This window comes from Mesoplodon densirostris, chromosome 3 (assembly GCF_025265405.1).
Source record: "Mesoplodon densirostris isolate mMesDen1 chromosome 3, mMesDen1 primary haplotype, whole genome shotgun sequence".
Taxonomy (NCBI): Eukaryota; Metazoa; Chordata; class Mammalia; order Artiodactyla; family Ziphiidae; genus Mesoplodon; species Mesoplodon densirostris.
Genome location: NC_082663.1, coordinates 32977409 through 32993869, shown reverse-complemented (window position 1 = coordinate 32993869; position 16461 = coordinate 32977409). Strand labels below are relative to the sequence as shown.

The 16461-nt window shown below is 34.0% G+C and overlaps 1 protein-coding gene across 5 annotated transcripts in view; it reads left to right on the top strand.

Annotated features, from left to right (window-relative positions):
- Positions 1–16461, top strand: part of RICTOR (RPTOR independent companion of MTOR complex 2) — a 121842-nt gene that overhangs the window by 81863 nt on the left and 23518 nt on the right. For all 5 annotated transcript variants that reach the window (XM_060092831.1, XM_060092830.1, XM_060092828.1 and 2 more), the window contains exons 16-28: positions 1482–1582; positions 3453–3618; positions 3916–4017; positions 4139–4185; positions 6016–6151; positions 6545–6744; positions 7035–7161; positions 7551–7715; positions 7888–7964; positions 8419–8497; positions 14382–14491; positions 14954–15041; positions 16249–16341. In XM_060092831.1, coding sequence (XP_059948814.1) covers positions 1482–1582; positions 3453–3618; positions 3916–4017; positions 4139–4185; positions 6016–6151; positions 6545–6744; positions 7035–7161; positions 7551–7715; positions 7888–7964; positions 8419–8497; positions 14382–14491; positions 14954–15041; positions 16249–16341 — 1491 coding nt within the window. The remainder of the gene's footprint in view (positions 1–1481; positions 1583–3452; positions 3619–3915; positions 4018–4138; positions 4186–6015; positions 6152–6544; positions 6745–7034; positions 7162–7550; positions 7716–7887; positions 7965–8418; positions 8498–14381; positions 14492–14953; positions 15042–16248; positions 16342–16461) is intronic.

Here is a 16461-nt window from a genome sequence, read left to right as displayed (position 1 = left end):
TTTATAAATGGAATAAATATAAAAAATAGAGAACTGAATATTGCTTTTTTATACTCACTTTTGATGCTGACATTTTGAGTCCTAAAAGTCTTTCTCTTAGAATGACTTCTTACCTAAAAAGCATGAAATTACAAAACTATAGGTATTACTTCAGTCAGCTAAATCGAATTGATATATAATAGTCGGTGCCTGAATTTTAGAAAACTTTGTGGAAAAAAGTATAAATATAACTGCCTCATTTGAACACATACTTCTCTGTAAATTTGTAAGTTTAGGTTTGGAGGGTGGGAATCTTTTTTGGGGGCCATGATTTTATGACATCAGTAACTTCTGGAAACGAGGAGCTAGCAAAGTAATCTGATCATTCTCTACTCCCAGCAGATCAAGCAGTGAGGGTACTCTGATTATTTGCAAATTAGAAATTTATATTTCTGTCACCGATTAGTTAATAAACAATAAAAAGAACCACTTTAAACTCATTAAGAAAACTTATGGCAAATCTTTTAAAATTATGTTATGGCTTATTATTGGCAGAATATTTTTTGTTTTTGTAGTTGTTTTTGGTCCCCTCCATCACCAGGGTTTTTTTCCTACATAGCAGTTGGGCTTTGTGAGTGAGCAAAAGAGAATTAAACAGAGTTTAATGATTAAACTGTCTTGTTAGACAGTTGAATTATTTAGCCACTTGCTCTGTTTTCCTTCAGTCCATCTATGAGATAATTGTAATATTGCAGAATCTCAGGTGTGATTATTTTTATTTTAATTAAGATACCATTTCTGTAAGGATGTCAATATCCAGAATTATTTGCCTTTATGTGAAGGAATCTCTTTAATAAATTTCATCCATTCCCTTCCCCCATACACCAGAATTCTGTGATTCCCTTGAAATATAAAAGCTAGTCATTTTGAGTATAGCAGTGTTAGTTCATTGCTTGTTATTCTTACATCTTCTGGCTTCCACATTTAATTAATTTGTCTTTATTGGTAGAAAGCAGATTGGGTGGTAGGACTTTGTTTGGAAAGCAGAAGACAAGTTTCTTATTTAAAGATTGTTGGAATATGAGACAAACCTGTTTTGAGAAGGTGGTTTTTAAACCTAAGAAGTCAACTGATAAGTTATGTTATTGCATCCAGCAGTTTAAATGCTACTTTTAACATAACATTATAACACTGGATCCAAGTTTTGACATATAGTCCTTTTAGATTATTTAAGAAGTGAGTTTAATTGGGTGCCACTTAAAATTATAATTTAATGTTATAATAAAGGATGTATGAAATTTAGAGTTTTATTAACGTAATATGAGCCTGTATCTTTATATTTGTTACAACTCATCCTTGTTGAAAGTAGATGAGATAAAAATTAGCTATAAGTATATAGTAGAAAATGAATAATTCATGAGTAAAACCTTTTAGCATTATATCTGTGGATAATCTGTAACATAAAATACTCTATTTTTCAAAAATATTATGGTTCATTTTAGGCAAACACAATTCTTCCTCATTCACATAGCCATCATTTGCACTGCCTGCCAACCCTAATGAATATGGCTGCATCCTTTGATATCCCTAAGGAAAAGAGACTGTAAGTATCAGAGCTCTAGCAAAGCTTGTGCCTGTATATTTAATACCCACTTAGATGACCTTATCTTCTTTATAAGAAAGTAGTATATATAGGTTATACCTGGGAATTATTTAGGGAAGCCTTTGGGTAAGAGGAAAATCAACAATTTTTAAAAATAATTTGTATTTTAGGCTACAGAGTATTTTAGTTTAGTAAAATCAACCCTTTTCTAGCATGTTTCTGGACAAGGACGTAAACTTTCTATGAGATCAGTAAAAATATTGGGATTGAGAGTTTTTTGGACTGTTTTATGTTTTGAGCAAGAGTTCAGTCTCTTTCAATGTCTGAATTATTTCAAATTAAAGCACTAAGACTAACAGTGTATTCTTTTGTATGTGTGGTTAAAAATGTTGGAAAAAGAAAGTTGGATTTATATATTTAGGCTTCATTATTTTTTTTGTAATGTTTTGAAATGTAGTTCATTAGCTATTCAGAACTAGGAATTTTTGTTAAGTTATAATACATTTCTCAAAAGTTTAGTTAGCTTTATTAATTCAAAAGTACACATAAGGGCCTCACTATAAATAAATAATACTTTGTTTATTAGCTTTAAATCTGTCAGTGAAAATACTATTATTTAACAGACTGAAGTTGTATTATAAACTGAGGGCATTAGGGACTATCAGTTTTGACTCTTAAGCTTACATTGGTAGTGGTGGCATTCAACTTTTATTTTAGTAGTTTCTTGATGGAAAAATGTACTTTCCCAAAGCCTGATAGACCTGAACTCTCTAGGTCAGATTATGGCCATGGTATTTAGTGTTCATCAGGAATTCAAATTTACCTTCAAAATTCCAGTAATAATCTAAGAATGATTTTTTTAGCTCGGTAAGCTCTTTACTGATAAGTACTTGCCAATCTGGGCACATCCTAAGGTTTTTAAATTTTAACTCTGATTTGTATTTACCAGAATTTCTGAAGTTGAGACTAGATTGCTACCAAATTCTAGAAAACTGTATTTTATGCACCACCAAAAGGGAATTTAAAATAATTTCTAGGGACTTCCCTGGTGGCACAGTGGTTAAGAATCCACCTGCCAGTGCAGGAGACACGGGTTCAATCCCTGGTCCGGGAAGATCCCACATGCCACGGAGCAACTAAGCCCATGTGCTACAACTACTGAGCCTGCGCTCTAGAGCCCAGAAGCCACAACTACTCAGCCCACGAGCTGCAACTACTGAAGCCTGTGCTCTTAGAGCTCGTGCTCCGCAACAAGGAAAGCCACAGCAGTAAGAGGCCTGTGCACCGTAATGAGCAGTAGCCCCCACTCGCCGCAACTAGAGAATGCCCGTGCACAGCAACGAAGGCCCAACACGGCCAAAATAAATAATTAATTAATTTAAAAAATAAAATAATTTTTAAAAGGATCGCATTTACAGTTGCAGATTAGTGGGGAAAATAGAGACTGTTCAGTTGATACTGGAATCATTGGTTATCCAACCTCATATCATAAACAAAAATCAATTTCATATGGATTAAGGACTTAAATATGAAAAGCAGGGTTTTAAAACTTGAATAAGAAAGTAAGGTCACTAGGTTCTGACCTTGAGGAAGGAGTTCTTAAAACTAACATACAAAAAGTACCCACCAACATAGAAGAAAAGATTAGTAAGTATGTTTCATTGAATCTAAATAATTAGTGTTTCTTCATACAAATCAGCTGTGTTCTTGTTTTTTTTCTTTGTGGTTCCAAATTTGGTTAAATAATTTACTCTTTAGTAACACTCTCTAACATGGATTTATGTAAGTTTTAATAGAAAAATTTACCAAAGTGATCTCTTTAAAATTACCCTAGTCTTGTATTAATTGTACTAATTTTTTTTCTCATTAGGCGAGCCAGTGCAGCCCTGAACTGTTTAAAACGCTTCCATGAAATGAAGAAACGAGGACCTAAGCCTTATAGCCTTCATTTAGATCACATTATTCAGAAAGCAATTGCAACACACCAGAAACGGGATCAATATCTCCGAGTTCAGAAAGATATATTTGTTCTTAAGGTACTGATATGAAGATGCAATTTTCAATTTAATTTCCTAATTCTTAACCACTGTATTTTAGTAGGCATACATGCTTGAGTTTGCAGTTTTATTCATGCATATGGATTTTCAGAAGGCTTCTAAGTTTTATAATGACTAGGCAGTGGAGCTGTGTTTTTATAACTTTTTAAAGTTAGAAAACCTTGATAATCTTCCTTAAATGAAAAACCTTCCATTTTGTTTTTAAAATTTGAAGTTAGTTTTTTGACGTGAGGCCAGTTTGTCTTAATTTTTCATATCACTTTCTGGTGATTTTAGGATACAGAGGAAGCTCTTTTAATGAACCTTAGAGATAGCCAAGTCCTTCAACATAAAGAGAATCTTGAATGGAATTGGAATCTTATAGGGACCATTCTTAAGGTATGATAAGATACTTCTTGGTAATGACTTGATTGTTTTCATTTTCTTATTCATTGTACTTCATCATAATTATATGTTAGGAATTGATAAATACATAATATAACGTATTATGTTTTTCTAGTGGCCAAATGTAAATCTAAGAAACTATAAAGATGAACAGTTGCACAGGTATGTAAGAATTGTTCTGCATTTAAAGAACTTAGATATGAATTATATTATGCCTGATACCTACTAAAAGTAATAGTTGATGTTTTAAAGATACATACATACATTTTAATAGTTGGTATTCAGTAGGTACATATATATTTTTTTGTATATAGTTTGTATTTTACAACCAAAAAGCATCAGCTAATTCTTTTGCTGGTTATTTACATTCTGGTTTTAGTTTTGGAACAAATGAAATACTTGAGATTAAAGTTTCTCAAATTGAGGAATATCAGCCATGTACATATCTTAGCCCTAATGTATGAGAATGACATAATAAGGACATAGTGTCTCCCTTTCAAAATGATGGCCATTTTATGGGCTTCCCTGGTGGCGCAGTGGTTGGGAGTCTGCCTGCCGATGCAGGGGACAGGGGTTCGAGCCCTGGTCTGGGAGGATCCCGCATGCCGTGGAGCGGCTAAGCCCGTGAGCCACAATTACTGAGCCTGCGCGTCTGGAGCGTGTGCTCCGCAACGGGAGAGGCCGCGATGGTGAGAGGCCCGCGCACCGCGATGAAGAGTGGACCCCGCTTGCCACAACTAGAGAAAGCCCTCCCACAGAACCAAAGACCCAACACAGCCATAAATAAATAAAATTAAAAAAAAAAAAAAATGATGGCCATTTTAAATATTCCAATTCTACTTTCTTCTGCATCTGACTTTGAAGGGTTATTCATTCTTCTTCCTTTTTACACTCCTCATAACCAACCACACCTTCCATAAAACATGCTAATGTTTATAGCATATACAGTACTTCAGGGTATTGTGCTGTCTTCTAGTACCCCATGCATTTTTACTCCTTCTGAGTTTAGACTAACCAACCACCAGTGTTGATCTCATTGGATAAGAGGGGCTTTACTTCATGTTTTTGAGAAGTTCATATCATTGACATTATAATTGATTTTATTCATCTACTCAGTGATATTTAACTTAATATCTGTATTAAGTTTTGAGAAATATATAGAATATAAGAATTACATTGGGGTAAAGAAGCATAGCACTAACTTTTCAGACTCCTTGAGAACAGAGGTGAAGTCTCATTCAACTTTGTTTCTCCAACTCCTGGATCTGGCACCTTTATTAGATTGGATTGTAGTGCTCGAAATTAAATTGAATTAAATTCCATGGAAGCTTAGAACATAATGTTGAAAATTATAACATTGAAATATCATCCATTGCTTTATAAATTCAGTTGCTTAAATTTTACCTGGAGCTTTTATGGTTGACTTTTTTGCCTAATTGTGAAAAACTGATAAAATCATAGTGTGGTAACATTTGCTTACAATTATCTAGTATAAGATTATTTTATAGAGCCATGGGACAAAGTTCTTGATAAAGTACAGTAGAAAAAAATTTATATATTCTGGATTAAAAGAGAGTTGAAAAGAAAAAAAGACCTGATAGTAAAATAAAATATGTGCATTTCAAAAGAAAAAAAAAGAAAATTTATATCCAGGTGGCTTCCTCATATTTCTCCAACTGTATCTTATAGCTATGTTATATCTGCATTTTTCCTGCTAGCATCTTTCTTCTCCACTATTTCTGTCAGGCATCTCACCATAAAATTCTTATTTCCCAAAGATATTTTTTATAATGAAGGGGATTTTTTGTTGTTTTTTATGGTTGGTTTGTGTGTGGAATGTACCAAATGTGTTTATTAAATTTCTTGCCATTTAGCTCAATGGTTTAAACCCAAAACATATTCAAAACCTTATTATATCATAAGTTGTGGTTAAGATTCTAAAAGAATTATTTGGTTTATTACTTTGTTGCTGATTTTTTATTGTGATCTTAGGTTTGTACGAAGACTACTTTATTTTTACAAGCCCAGCAGTAAATTATATGCCAATCTGGATCTGGATTTTGCCAAGTCCAAGCAGCTCACAGTTGTGGGTTGCCAGTTTACAGAATTTCTTCTTGAGTCTGAAGAGGTAATAAGCACTTTGTATATTTTCCAGAGTAAATGTTTTTCACTGAGTTTGCCCCCTTTTATTTCTGAAGAGGCATAAGCTATATTTAGAAACATTGAGAATGAGACCAAACCTAGATTTTTATCCTGACTTAGTCACTATCTACTTATGTGACTTTGGACAATTAATTTGCCTTCTAGAAGACCTGGTTTTCCCCTTGTAAGATGGAAAATAATACCATCTCATGCAGCACTGTGTTGAATGGGATTAAAAAGAACAGATACTCAGTGATTGATATCTGTTATTAGTAACTTCATCATTATCATTAAAATTTTTGGACTTGATTAGAGTTGATTTTTCTAATTGTAGGCACTAAGTCCTTTTCTAGCAATATCATAATGTATTTGCTTTTAGGATGGGCAAGGATACTTAGAAGATCTAGTAAAGGATATTGTTCAGTGGCTGAATGCTTCATCTGGCATGAAACCTGAAAGAAGTCTTCAGAATAATGGTTTATTGACAACTCTTAGTCAACACTACTTTTTATTTATTGGAACACTTTCTTGCCACCCTCATGGAGTCAAAATGCTGGAAAAATGCAGTGTATTTCAGTGGTGAGCATTCCTAAATTCTGTTTCAGTATATACCTAAACTATTTTTAATGTGATCAGAAAGGGCATGCTTTTTAGTCTGTGTACCTGTGTTTGTTAAGTTTTTATTAAAATACAAAAAAATATTTAATTAGAGCTGTCTTGATGCTCTGATGCTTTTTTTTTAAATGTGATATTTATTAAGTGCTTTCTTTTAGAAATGCTTGTTTATTAGGAATTTTTAAATATTTGTTGAATTAATGAATCAATACAGTAATTTCTAGTAACCTTCATTATTTTCATCCTTATTTTAGTTTACTTAACCTTTGCTCCTTGAAAAACCAAGATCACTTGCTGAAACTGACTGTTTCGAGCTTGGACTATAGCAGAGATGGATTGGCTAGGGTCATACTTTCCAAAATCTTAACGGCAGCCACTGATGTGAGTATAACATAGGCAATAAAACTATATATTTCATAACCAGTTAATTCAGTATTTTATAAATTTTGGCCTAATAAAACTAATTATAAATTCTAAGACTATGGGATGGAATTTTAGTTTAAAATTTTAGTTCCTCCAAAGAACTCGATATAGTACACATTTTTATATAAAGGGAAAGAAGCAGCTAGATCAAAACGGAAGTATTTTACTTTACTTGGACTAAAAAAATATTCATATCAAGGGCTAGGCAATCAATTCCAGTCTTTCTGCCCTTTTCAAGTAGCAGAACTGTCCCAAAATAAAGTCAAATAGACCGTCCATAGTGAAGTTTGGGTGGTGGTTTTTTTCTTTCTTTTTTTTTTTTTTAATGTTCTTATTTATCTTTATAGGCTTGCAGGCTGTATGCAACAAAACATTTAAGAGTATTATTGAGAGCTAATGTTGAATTCTTCAATAATTGGGGAATTGAATTACTAGTGACCCAGCTGCATGATAAAAACAAAACGATTTCTTCTGAAGCTCTTGATATTCTCGATGAAGCGTGTGAAGACAAGGTAAAGTTTCATTATTTTATAATAAAACCCTAAGACATGAATTTTTATTAAAACATTCAAATTTGATAGAAAATTATGTGAAATTATAATGTATATAATATAGTGGTTTTAGAAATGGAGAATTTAGTATCTTCATGCAGTTATTAATTTGCCTAATAATTATTTCTTTTAGGCCAATCTCCATGCTCTTATTCAGATGAAGCCAGCTTTATCTCACCTTGGGGACAAGGGTTTGCTTCTCCTCCTGAGGTAAATTTTAAGAAAATTTTTCTTATAGTTATGTTTTCTGTTGTGTTCTCCCTGGCAGTGTGTATTAAAGCTGGATTCAAATCTGTAAAGGAAGCACTCTAAAGAGTTTAGCTGTTCACTTCTGAAAGAGGCCTATTTTAGAATATTGGACATCCTTTAATACTGAAACTCTGTCTTTTCATTGTTTTTCTTAATGTTTCTTTTACATTTCTATGTGTCCTCATTCTTTTCATGACATTTTCTTTACTGTGGTTGGATTCATGTGTTTTTGCAAAGATTATGAAAATTTATTTGTATTTGAAATTACAATGAATAATAATTGACCTTTTAGTTTTAGGAAGGAGCTGTTCTTAAAGTCTTTTACCTCCTTAACATATTTTGTTTGAGATGTTTTAGCTCCTTAAACATTTTTTGCGAGACTCAATGTTAAACTATTGTCTGTTTTAATTTACAGATTTCTCTCCATTCCAAAAGGGTTTTCCTATTTGAATGAAAGGGGTTATGTAGCAAAACAATTGGAAAAGTGGCACAAGGTAACTTGCTATTGAATAAGTTTCAATTTGTATCTTTTTATCTTGGGAAATAGATTGTGAATTTAGAGGATTTTTAAAATATAGTCAGTATTTTGAAACTAAAAAAGTTAAATATTTAAACATTCATGTGAAGTCAAGTCTTAAAATTCTGTATAATTATTTGTATTCATATTTATCCACTTTTTAAACTATAGTTATTTTATAGTGAACTATTGATTTTGTGTAAATTCTGTTGAAATTTTGCTTTCAATTTAATTGATATAATCTATTGGTATCATTTGTCAACCCTACTTACCATCATTTCTTTTATTCTTGGGTTCCTTTCACACCCCTTTTAAGATGAAACTAAAACAATTTTCCTAAATGAAGATTATAAAGCAGTTCTACCAAGCAGATATAATAATCTAATTAAACTTTATTTTAAGGTGTACTTTTCATAAATCTGAGAGCAAACTTCTTGCTGTTGTATATAATAGGGAAATCTAGGAAGAAGGGGGTAGTTTGAAGGTATTAGTTAACTTCCTAGCTTTCCTTTAGGTGGTCATCACTGTGACTTCAGTTTCATTTGACGCATTGTAAATTGTCAAAGCATCTTAGAAACTCATGGAATAATCAATCCTAATGTAAATGATTTTCAGATTTTCCATTATTTCAGATCATTATTTATATTGTCTATATTGAACCATGTTTCATAAGATATTCTCATTTTTAAAAAATACTATAGCTATAGTTATAGTTACCAGAGGTGGGGTATGGGGGGAGAGGAAATTGGATGAAGGTAGTCAAATGATACCAACTTCCAGTTATAAATAAGTAGTAGGGATATAATGTACAACATGATAAATACAATTAACACAGCTGTATGTTATATATGAAAGTTGTCGAGAGAGTAAATCCTAGGAGATCTTATCACAAGGGAAATTTTTTTTTATTTCTTTAATTTTGTATCTGTATGAGATGATGGATGTTCACTAAACTTATTTTGATGATCCTTTCATGATGTGTGTAAGTCACATCATTATGCTTTACTCCTTAGACTTATACAGTGCTGTATGTCAATTATATCTCAATAAAACTGGAAGAAAAAAAAGGGAAAAAATACTATAACTATAAAGTGTACAACTTCAGGCCTGAAGTCTTTCAGTAATTGGTGAATTAGAAAACTAAAATAAAGATGTGATAGTTTTTAACTTCCCTGGTGGTCCAGTGGTTAAGAATCCGCCTGCCAGTGCAGGGGACATGGCTTCGATCCCTGGTCTGTGAAGAACCCACATGCTGTGGGGCAACTAAGCCCGTGCGCCACAACTACTGAGCCCGCATGCCACAACTACTGAAGCCTGTGCACTCTGGGGCCCGCGTGCTGCAACTACTGAAGCCTGCATTCCTAAAGCCTATCCTTTGCAACAAGAGAAGCCACCGTAATGAGAAGCCCCGCACACTGCAATGAAGAATAGCCCCCACTGGCCACAACTAGAGAAAGCCCACTTGCAGCAGTGAAGCCCAGTGCATCCAAAAAAAAAAAAACGAGATATGATGGTTTTATTTTCTAAGTAGAAGATGTTTAAACTAGTTACCATAATAAGATTGGTCACCTTATTATACAAATTATATTAGGAAATTGCTTAGCAAATCTGGTACAGCACTTTCAGATAGTAGGTACAAAATATTAACTGATATAACAAAATCATGTGTCGTGTATAAGGAAACAGAAGAAGGGTTAATAATTCTGCCTTAGGGATTAGCAAAAAAAATGTTAGGCTGAGGAGAGGATGTGATATTTGAAGTGGTCTTGAGGAGTAAATAGTCAAATAAATTGGAAGAAGGATGTTCAAGGATGAGGGGGCAGAATAATAACTCTGTATAGGTTATTGAAACTTCACAGACTTGTGAGGAAAGCCGTATTCCAGTGCGGTTGGGGCTGGGATAAGTGGGGTGTGGCAAGATGAGGATGGAATGGTGAATTAGAACTAGATTGGATTAGAATTAGAACTAGGCTTTTATAAGCCACATTATGTCATACTAAGGGACTTCAATTTTGTAGGAAGTAGGGGAATCTTTACAAGTGTAAAGAATATTCATAGAGCTATACTTTAGAAAAAGATCACAGTGTAGTAGCAGAAGTTTGATCATCAAAGGTAAAGGAATCTAAGAATACTGAGACTAGTTTAGAAGCAAAGTTGATAAGAGCATGGACTTCAGTGGTGGTTAGGTTCAATAGTCAGGGACACATTTTCTGGACATGTTTGAAATAAGATGGACAGGATTTGTGAACTGATTGGATGTAATGAATGAGGGGTCCCACTTGACACTTAAGGTTTCTGATTTGAATGACTGAATACATAATGGCATACCATTAAAAGATTGTGATTACAAAAGGTGGTTTGCAGCAATGAGGATAATGAATTTTGAATAAGTTGAACTGGTATTGCCTGTTGTATGGCAAGTGATAGTATCCAGAAAATATTTGGAAATGTGGATCTGGAGCTCAGATATCAGCTGAAGATAGAAGTTTGGGAGTTGTCAGTGAATTAGTAGTAATTGAAATTTGAATTGAGTAAGAGCACCAAGGAAAATGTAAAGAACAAAGAAATAAAACTGGAAATTGCTCCCTAGAGAACACTCTGCTTTTTTTTTTACTTTATGCTTTTTTTAATATATAACTTTATTTATTTTTAATTTTTGGCTGCATTGAGTCTTCGTTGTTGTGTGCAGCCTTTCTCTAGTTGCAGAGAGCGGGGGCTACTCTTCGTTGCAGTGCGCGGGCTTCTCATTGTGGCGGCTTCTCGTGTTGTGGAGCATGGGCTCTAGGCGTGCGGGCTTCAGTAGTTGTGGCACACGGGCTCAGTAGTTGTGGCTCGCGGGCTCTAGAGCGCAGGCTCAGTAGTTGTGGCGCACAGGCTTAGTTGCTCTGCGGCATGTGGGATCATCCCAGATCGGGGCTCGAACTCGTGTCAGGCGGATTCTTAACCACTGTGCCACAAGGGAAGCCCGAACACTCTGCTTTAATGAGGGGAATAAAAGGACAGGGACACGGAGGAAAAAATTATCAGCGTGGCTTCACTAAAGGATGCTTCAGGAAGGAAAGGCCAGTGGTATATATTCTTGAGAGAGGTCAGGTAAGGTGAACACTAGAAAAAAAGCCTGTTAAAGGTGACAGGTCATTGGTGAATTTTGCTAGAGCAATTTCAGTAACAAGTTATAAACAGATGCTGAATTGCAGTTAGTTAGGCAGTAAATGCGAGATGTAAAAGTAAAGACAGTATAGTCTACTCTCTCAAATTAATTAGAGAAAGGGAGAAAGGGAAGGGAACTAACTTAGTGATTGCCTGCAATTAAACTTAGTGCCTTTCAAGTATTACCTCACTTAATCCTCACAGCAACCCTGTGAAATGTTTTTGTATTATTTCTATGTTGTGAATGAAAATGTGGAAGCTAAGATGAGTAAGCTAATTTATCCTAGGTCACAGAGCTTGAAAATAACAGAACAGGGGCACTTTTTGATTCCAAAGCCCATGCTCTTTCCACTATATGTGATTTCCTCCCAGTAGCTTGCAGCATGCCAAGATGAAGTTGAGACTGTCTCTTTTTCTAGGTAATAAAGCATCCAGGCCTGAATAATATTGAAAATTCACTCATTCAATTTAAAACTTTCATCCCTAGCCCAGGCTTGGTATAGACTTAGAAACCTGCAATGGAGGGAGGATATGGTTCATTTCATCACTCTGTTATTTATCTCCTCCCCATTTACTAGCTGCAAATTTGGAGGCTCTCCAGCTTTAGAGCAGGAGGAGGAGGGGGTACAGGGTCATGGACAGTCTTACTCAACTGATGGAACTGTTATCTGGGGTTGTTAGCTTTGAGCGGGGCAGATTTCAGATGTTGATTCTTTTACTCGAGGGTTATGTTCATGAATTCCTCAAAGACCTCACTCTGGGGATATTACATTTGCAGTTCCCTTGACTGGATCAATGGCTCCTCTGGCTGCCTACTTAAAATACCTCCTAGTAGCTAGAGGTTCACCCTCATTTGGGGTCTTCTTGCACCTCCAGTAGGTCCTTTTGGGCAGAATCCTCAAGATGATCCACATCAGAAACTCAGTGCATTTCATAGCTATAAACCATACCCCTCAACTTTGCTATTGTTTTCCACATGGATGCCACTGGTCAAAAGACTAACCAAGCAATACCACGTGAATGTAACTATTCCTGCATAAAGCTCAAAATACCTTCCTTAATTAGAATTTTTGTACTGAGATGTTCATGTATAGAGGAGATTATGGTAGTATAGTATATAGAGTAATATAGTGGTTGTAGTAGCAGTAGTAGAAATTTGGTATGCTGATAATATAATTAAAATCTTTTATTACTTTTGCAAAGTAAAGAACCTAAAAGAAAAGCAGGAAAAGTAAGTTTTTAGAGTCTCTAAGTAGGGAGTTAAGGTAACCCACCAAATTTAAGTAGTCTAAAATGGTTTAAAATGAAAAATGTCTCCCTGCCCCCTTTTTCTATGTTTTCTGAAGATAATGTCTGTTAATATTTTGTATGCATTGAAAGATGTTTTGTACATCTATAAGTATATATTCTTCATATAAAAATACAAATGAATCCATTCACAGCTGTAAGTACAATTGTATTTAATTTTTTTGTTTAGCAGTATATCTAAGAGATCTTTTCAGAGCTGTGCATTTAGAGGTGTCTAATTCTCTTTAATGGCTGCATAGTAAATTATAGCAATGTACCCTAATTTTTATAATCACTCCTGTATTGTGGGCATTTAGACTGTTTCCAACTTTTTAGTTTTGTAAACAGTGTTTGCTGGGTATTCTTGCATGTATATCTTTGCATACTTGTGCAAGTATGCATATATCTTTTGAACAAATTTCTAAAGTATAATTGTTGAGTCAAAAAGTATGTGAATGTAAAGTTTTGATAAATACTGCCAAATTGCTTTTCAGAGTTTCTACCAATTCCTTCTAAACAGTTTAAAGTGGATATCTTTTGCAATAAAGATGGTGGTGTGATTGACTGTCTCGGTTTAAAGAATTTGCTAGAAATTTTCCAAGTTTAGTTGGAAATATTTTTTACATTTGACCTGATTTGCAGGGAGAGAGATTGTTTCTTACCAAAAGGTGCTAAAATGGTAGAACTCAGTTAATTTCCTTTTAAAATTTCTAGTGAATATCTTCAGGTTTCATATTAAGAAGCTAGTTTTGGGACTTCCCTGGTGGCACAGTGGTTAAGAATCTGCCTGCCAGTGCACGAGACACGGGTTCGAGCCCTGGTCTGGGAATATCCCACATGCCGCGGAGCAGCTAAGCCTGTGCGCCACAACTGCTGAGCCTTTGTTTTAGCGCCTGTGAGCCACAACTACTGAGGCCGCATGCCACAACTACAGAAGCCCTCGCACCTAGAGCCCTTGCTCTGCAACAAGAGAAGCCACCGCAATGAGAAGCCCGTGCACCGCAACAAAGAGTAGTCCCCACTCGCCACAACTAGAGAAAGCCTGTGCACAGCAACGAAGACCCAACACAGCCAAAAATAAATAAATAAACAAATAAATAAAAAGCTGTTCTTTTTTTTTTTTAATGGGGACAGGAATTCAAATATGATAAAAGTTTTTTTAGCTTACTTGTGTGGACCCTAAAATATTAATTGAAAATGAGGAAAAGAGTGTAAGCAGAAAGCTTATAGGTATGGATGTGATCGAACATTTGCATTTATAATACCTTGTTCTATCTACTCTTTTCAAAAATTTCTTAAATGAAAAATGAAGATGTTCATTTTTCTCATATTTATGCTTCCAAAGTTTTGTTAGGTACCTAACATATTAGAAATTTAGTGAATGTTGTTATGATATATATAATTAAAACAATATTATCTTCTAGGAATATAATTCAAAATATGTTGACTTGATTGAAGAACAACTTAATGAAGCACTTACTACTTACCGAAAGCCAATTGATGGTGACAACTATGTTCGTCGGAGTAACCAAAGGTATAGTCCAGTTAATGGAATAATTTATTGCTAGTCCTCAACCATAAAATTTAAAACCAAATTATTATAAATCATTACTTTTTGAAGTTTTCTGAGTTGTTGGTTACTTTGTTTCTTACACTGACATAGGAAAAGTCTTTTTAAAGCACAGCATTGAATGTTCAAAAATTCAGTGGCATTCATAACTTGAATACCCTGACTAATATAGCATAGTGTTCAGATCCCTCCATGTCCTTACCCTAGTGTGTCTTTCTTGTCTTAGTTCTCTTAGCATTACTCAGAGACCAGCTAAACCATTATTTTTCTAGAGGAATTCTCATGCCTTTCCACCTCCATATTTTTATTTATGCTGAGTGATTATGTCTAATTCTGTTTATCTATTACTTTATTATAAGTCATTTTTTAAATTAGCTTATTTAAAATGAACCAATAGGTATATCAATCATTTTTATATTATACTAGATTACAGCGACCTCATGTCTACCTACCTGTACACCTTTATGGACAACTGGTACACCACAAAACAGGCTGTCATTTGTTGGAAGTACAGGTAAAAACATAATTTGCTTATTTTAAATAGCTACAGTAGTAGAAAAATCTTAGTATTGCTAAAGTATTATCTTTTCAAAAACTTCTCAAAAGCCTTCAGAAAGTCAGTGGCATAGTTGCTTTTAAAGCCATCCATCTTGTAATTGACTTAGCATTCTTTGTTTGCAGTCCTTAGAGATATTACTGGCTTGCATGTATTTCCCTGACTTGCATGTGACTATTTGCATAGCTAATTTGTTATGTAGAGTAAGTAATCCAGTGAAGGTCTGAGTTCTTTCCTTTCTAGTTCATTGGGGAAGTTCATCGCCTTAGTAAAAACATACTGAAAAATTGAGTTTCTTCATTCCTCTTTTTGGGAAGTTAAACTGAACCTGAAACATATTCAGTTACCTTTGGTGAGCAACAAACTGAAAGTATCAGTTGCTGTTTGTTAGTGCCTCACTATTTTCATATATTTCATGTAATGTAAGGCTTAGACAAGCAGTTGTTCTTTGAGTATAGTATGCACGCCAGATTTTGGCTGGGAATATGTCTTGCTACTAGGTGTTTTCAATAAATGTAACCCTTTTCTTATTTTAGGAATGGTTATAGAAGTATTTGTGTGTGTTTCTGAACAATAGTAACCTAGCAGTTTAGTTCCTTTTCATATCAGTGTTCATTTCAGGAGCAAAAGTTTTGCATAAATATACTCCACAGTTTCATGTATTTTTATACTGTCTGTGAAGACTATTGAGGTGTGTATCTTTATATTAATTTTTTTAATACTCACTGAAAATTTAAATGATTTTCTCAGTGTCATTACCTACATAGTATGATAAAGTCTAGGTGTTAATTTGTTATTTTCTATCTAAAAGAAATAATGATCGTTAATGGCTAACATTTTTCTAATACTAAGTCCCAAGTACTTTGTTACACTTATGTAATAATTCATTAAATCATTAAACTTTATGAAACAGAGTTTAGGAAATCAAGACATGGGGAGATTAAGTAACTTGCTCCAGGCCACTTAGCTAATAAGTTCTAACTCTAGTATATGAATTCAGGGCCATGTCCTAATGCTGCTTCTTAAGAAATTCGACATAAAATTATTTTAGGATTTTAAATATGCAGAAATTACTAAATACAAACCTTAAATTGGTTTTAAGATACAATAAGAAAATATGTTAAAGACATACTGTTAATCATATGGTATTTTTCTCTCTCTCCAGAATATTATTACAGAACTCTGTCACAGTGTCCGTACACCAGATTTGGATAAATGGGAAGAAATTAAAAAACTGAAAGCATCTCTATGGGCCTTGGTTTGTAATAAACACTTCTGTAAGATCTTCTTAATTTTTAGATTTTACTCATTTTCCTGTTAATATTAAATAAATAAAAATAATTTTATTTGGAACGTGTTCTTAGATTAGTATTCTAAA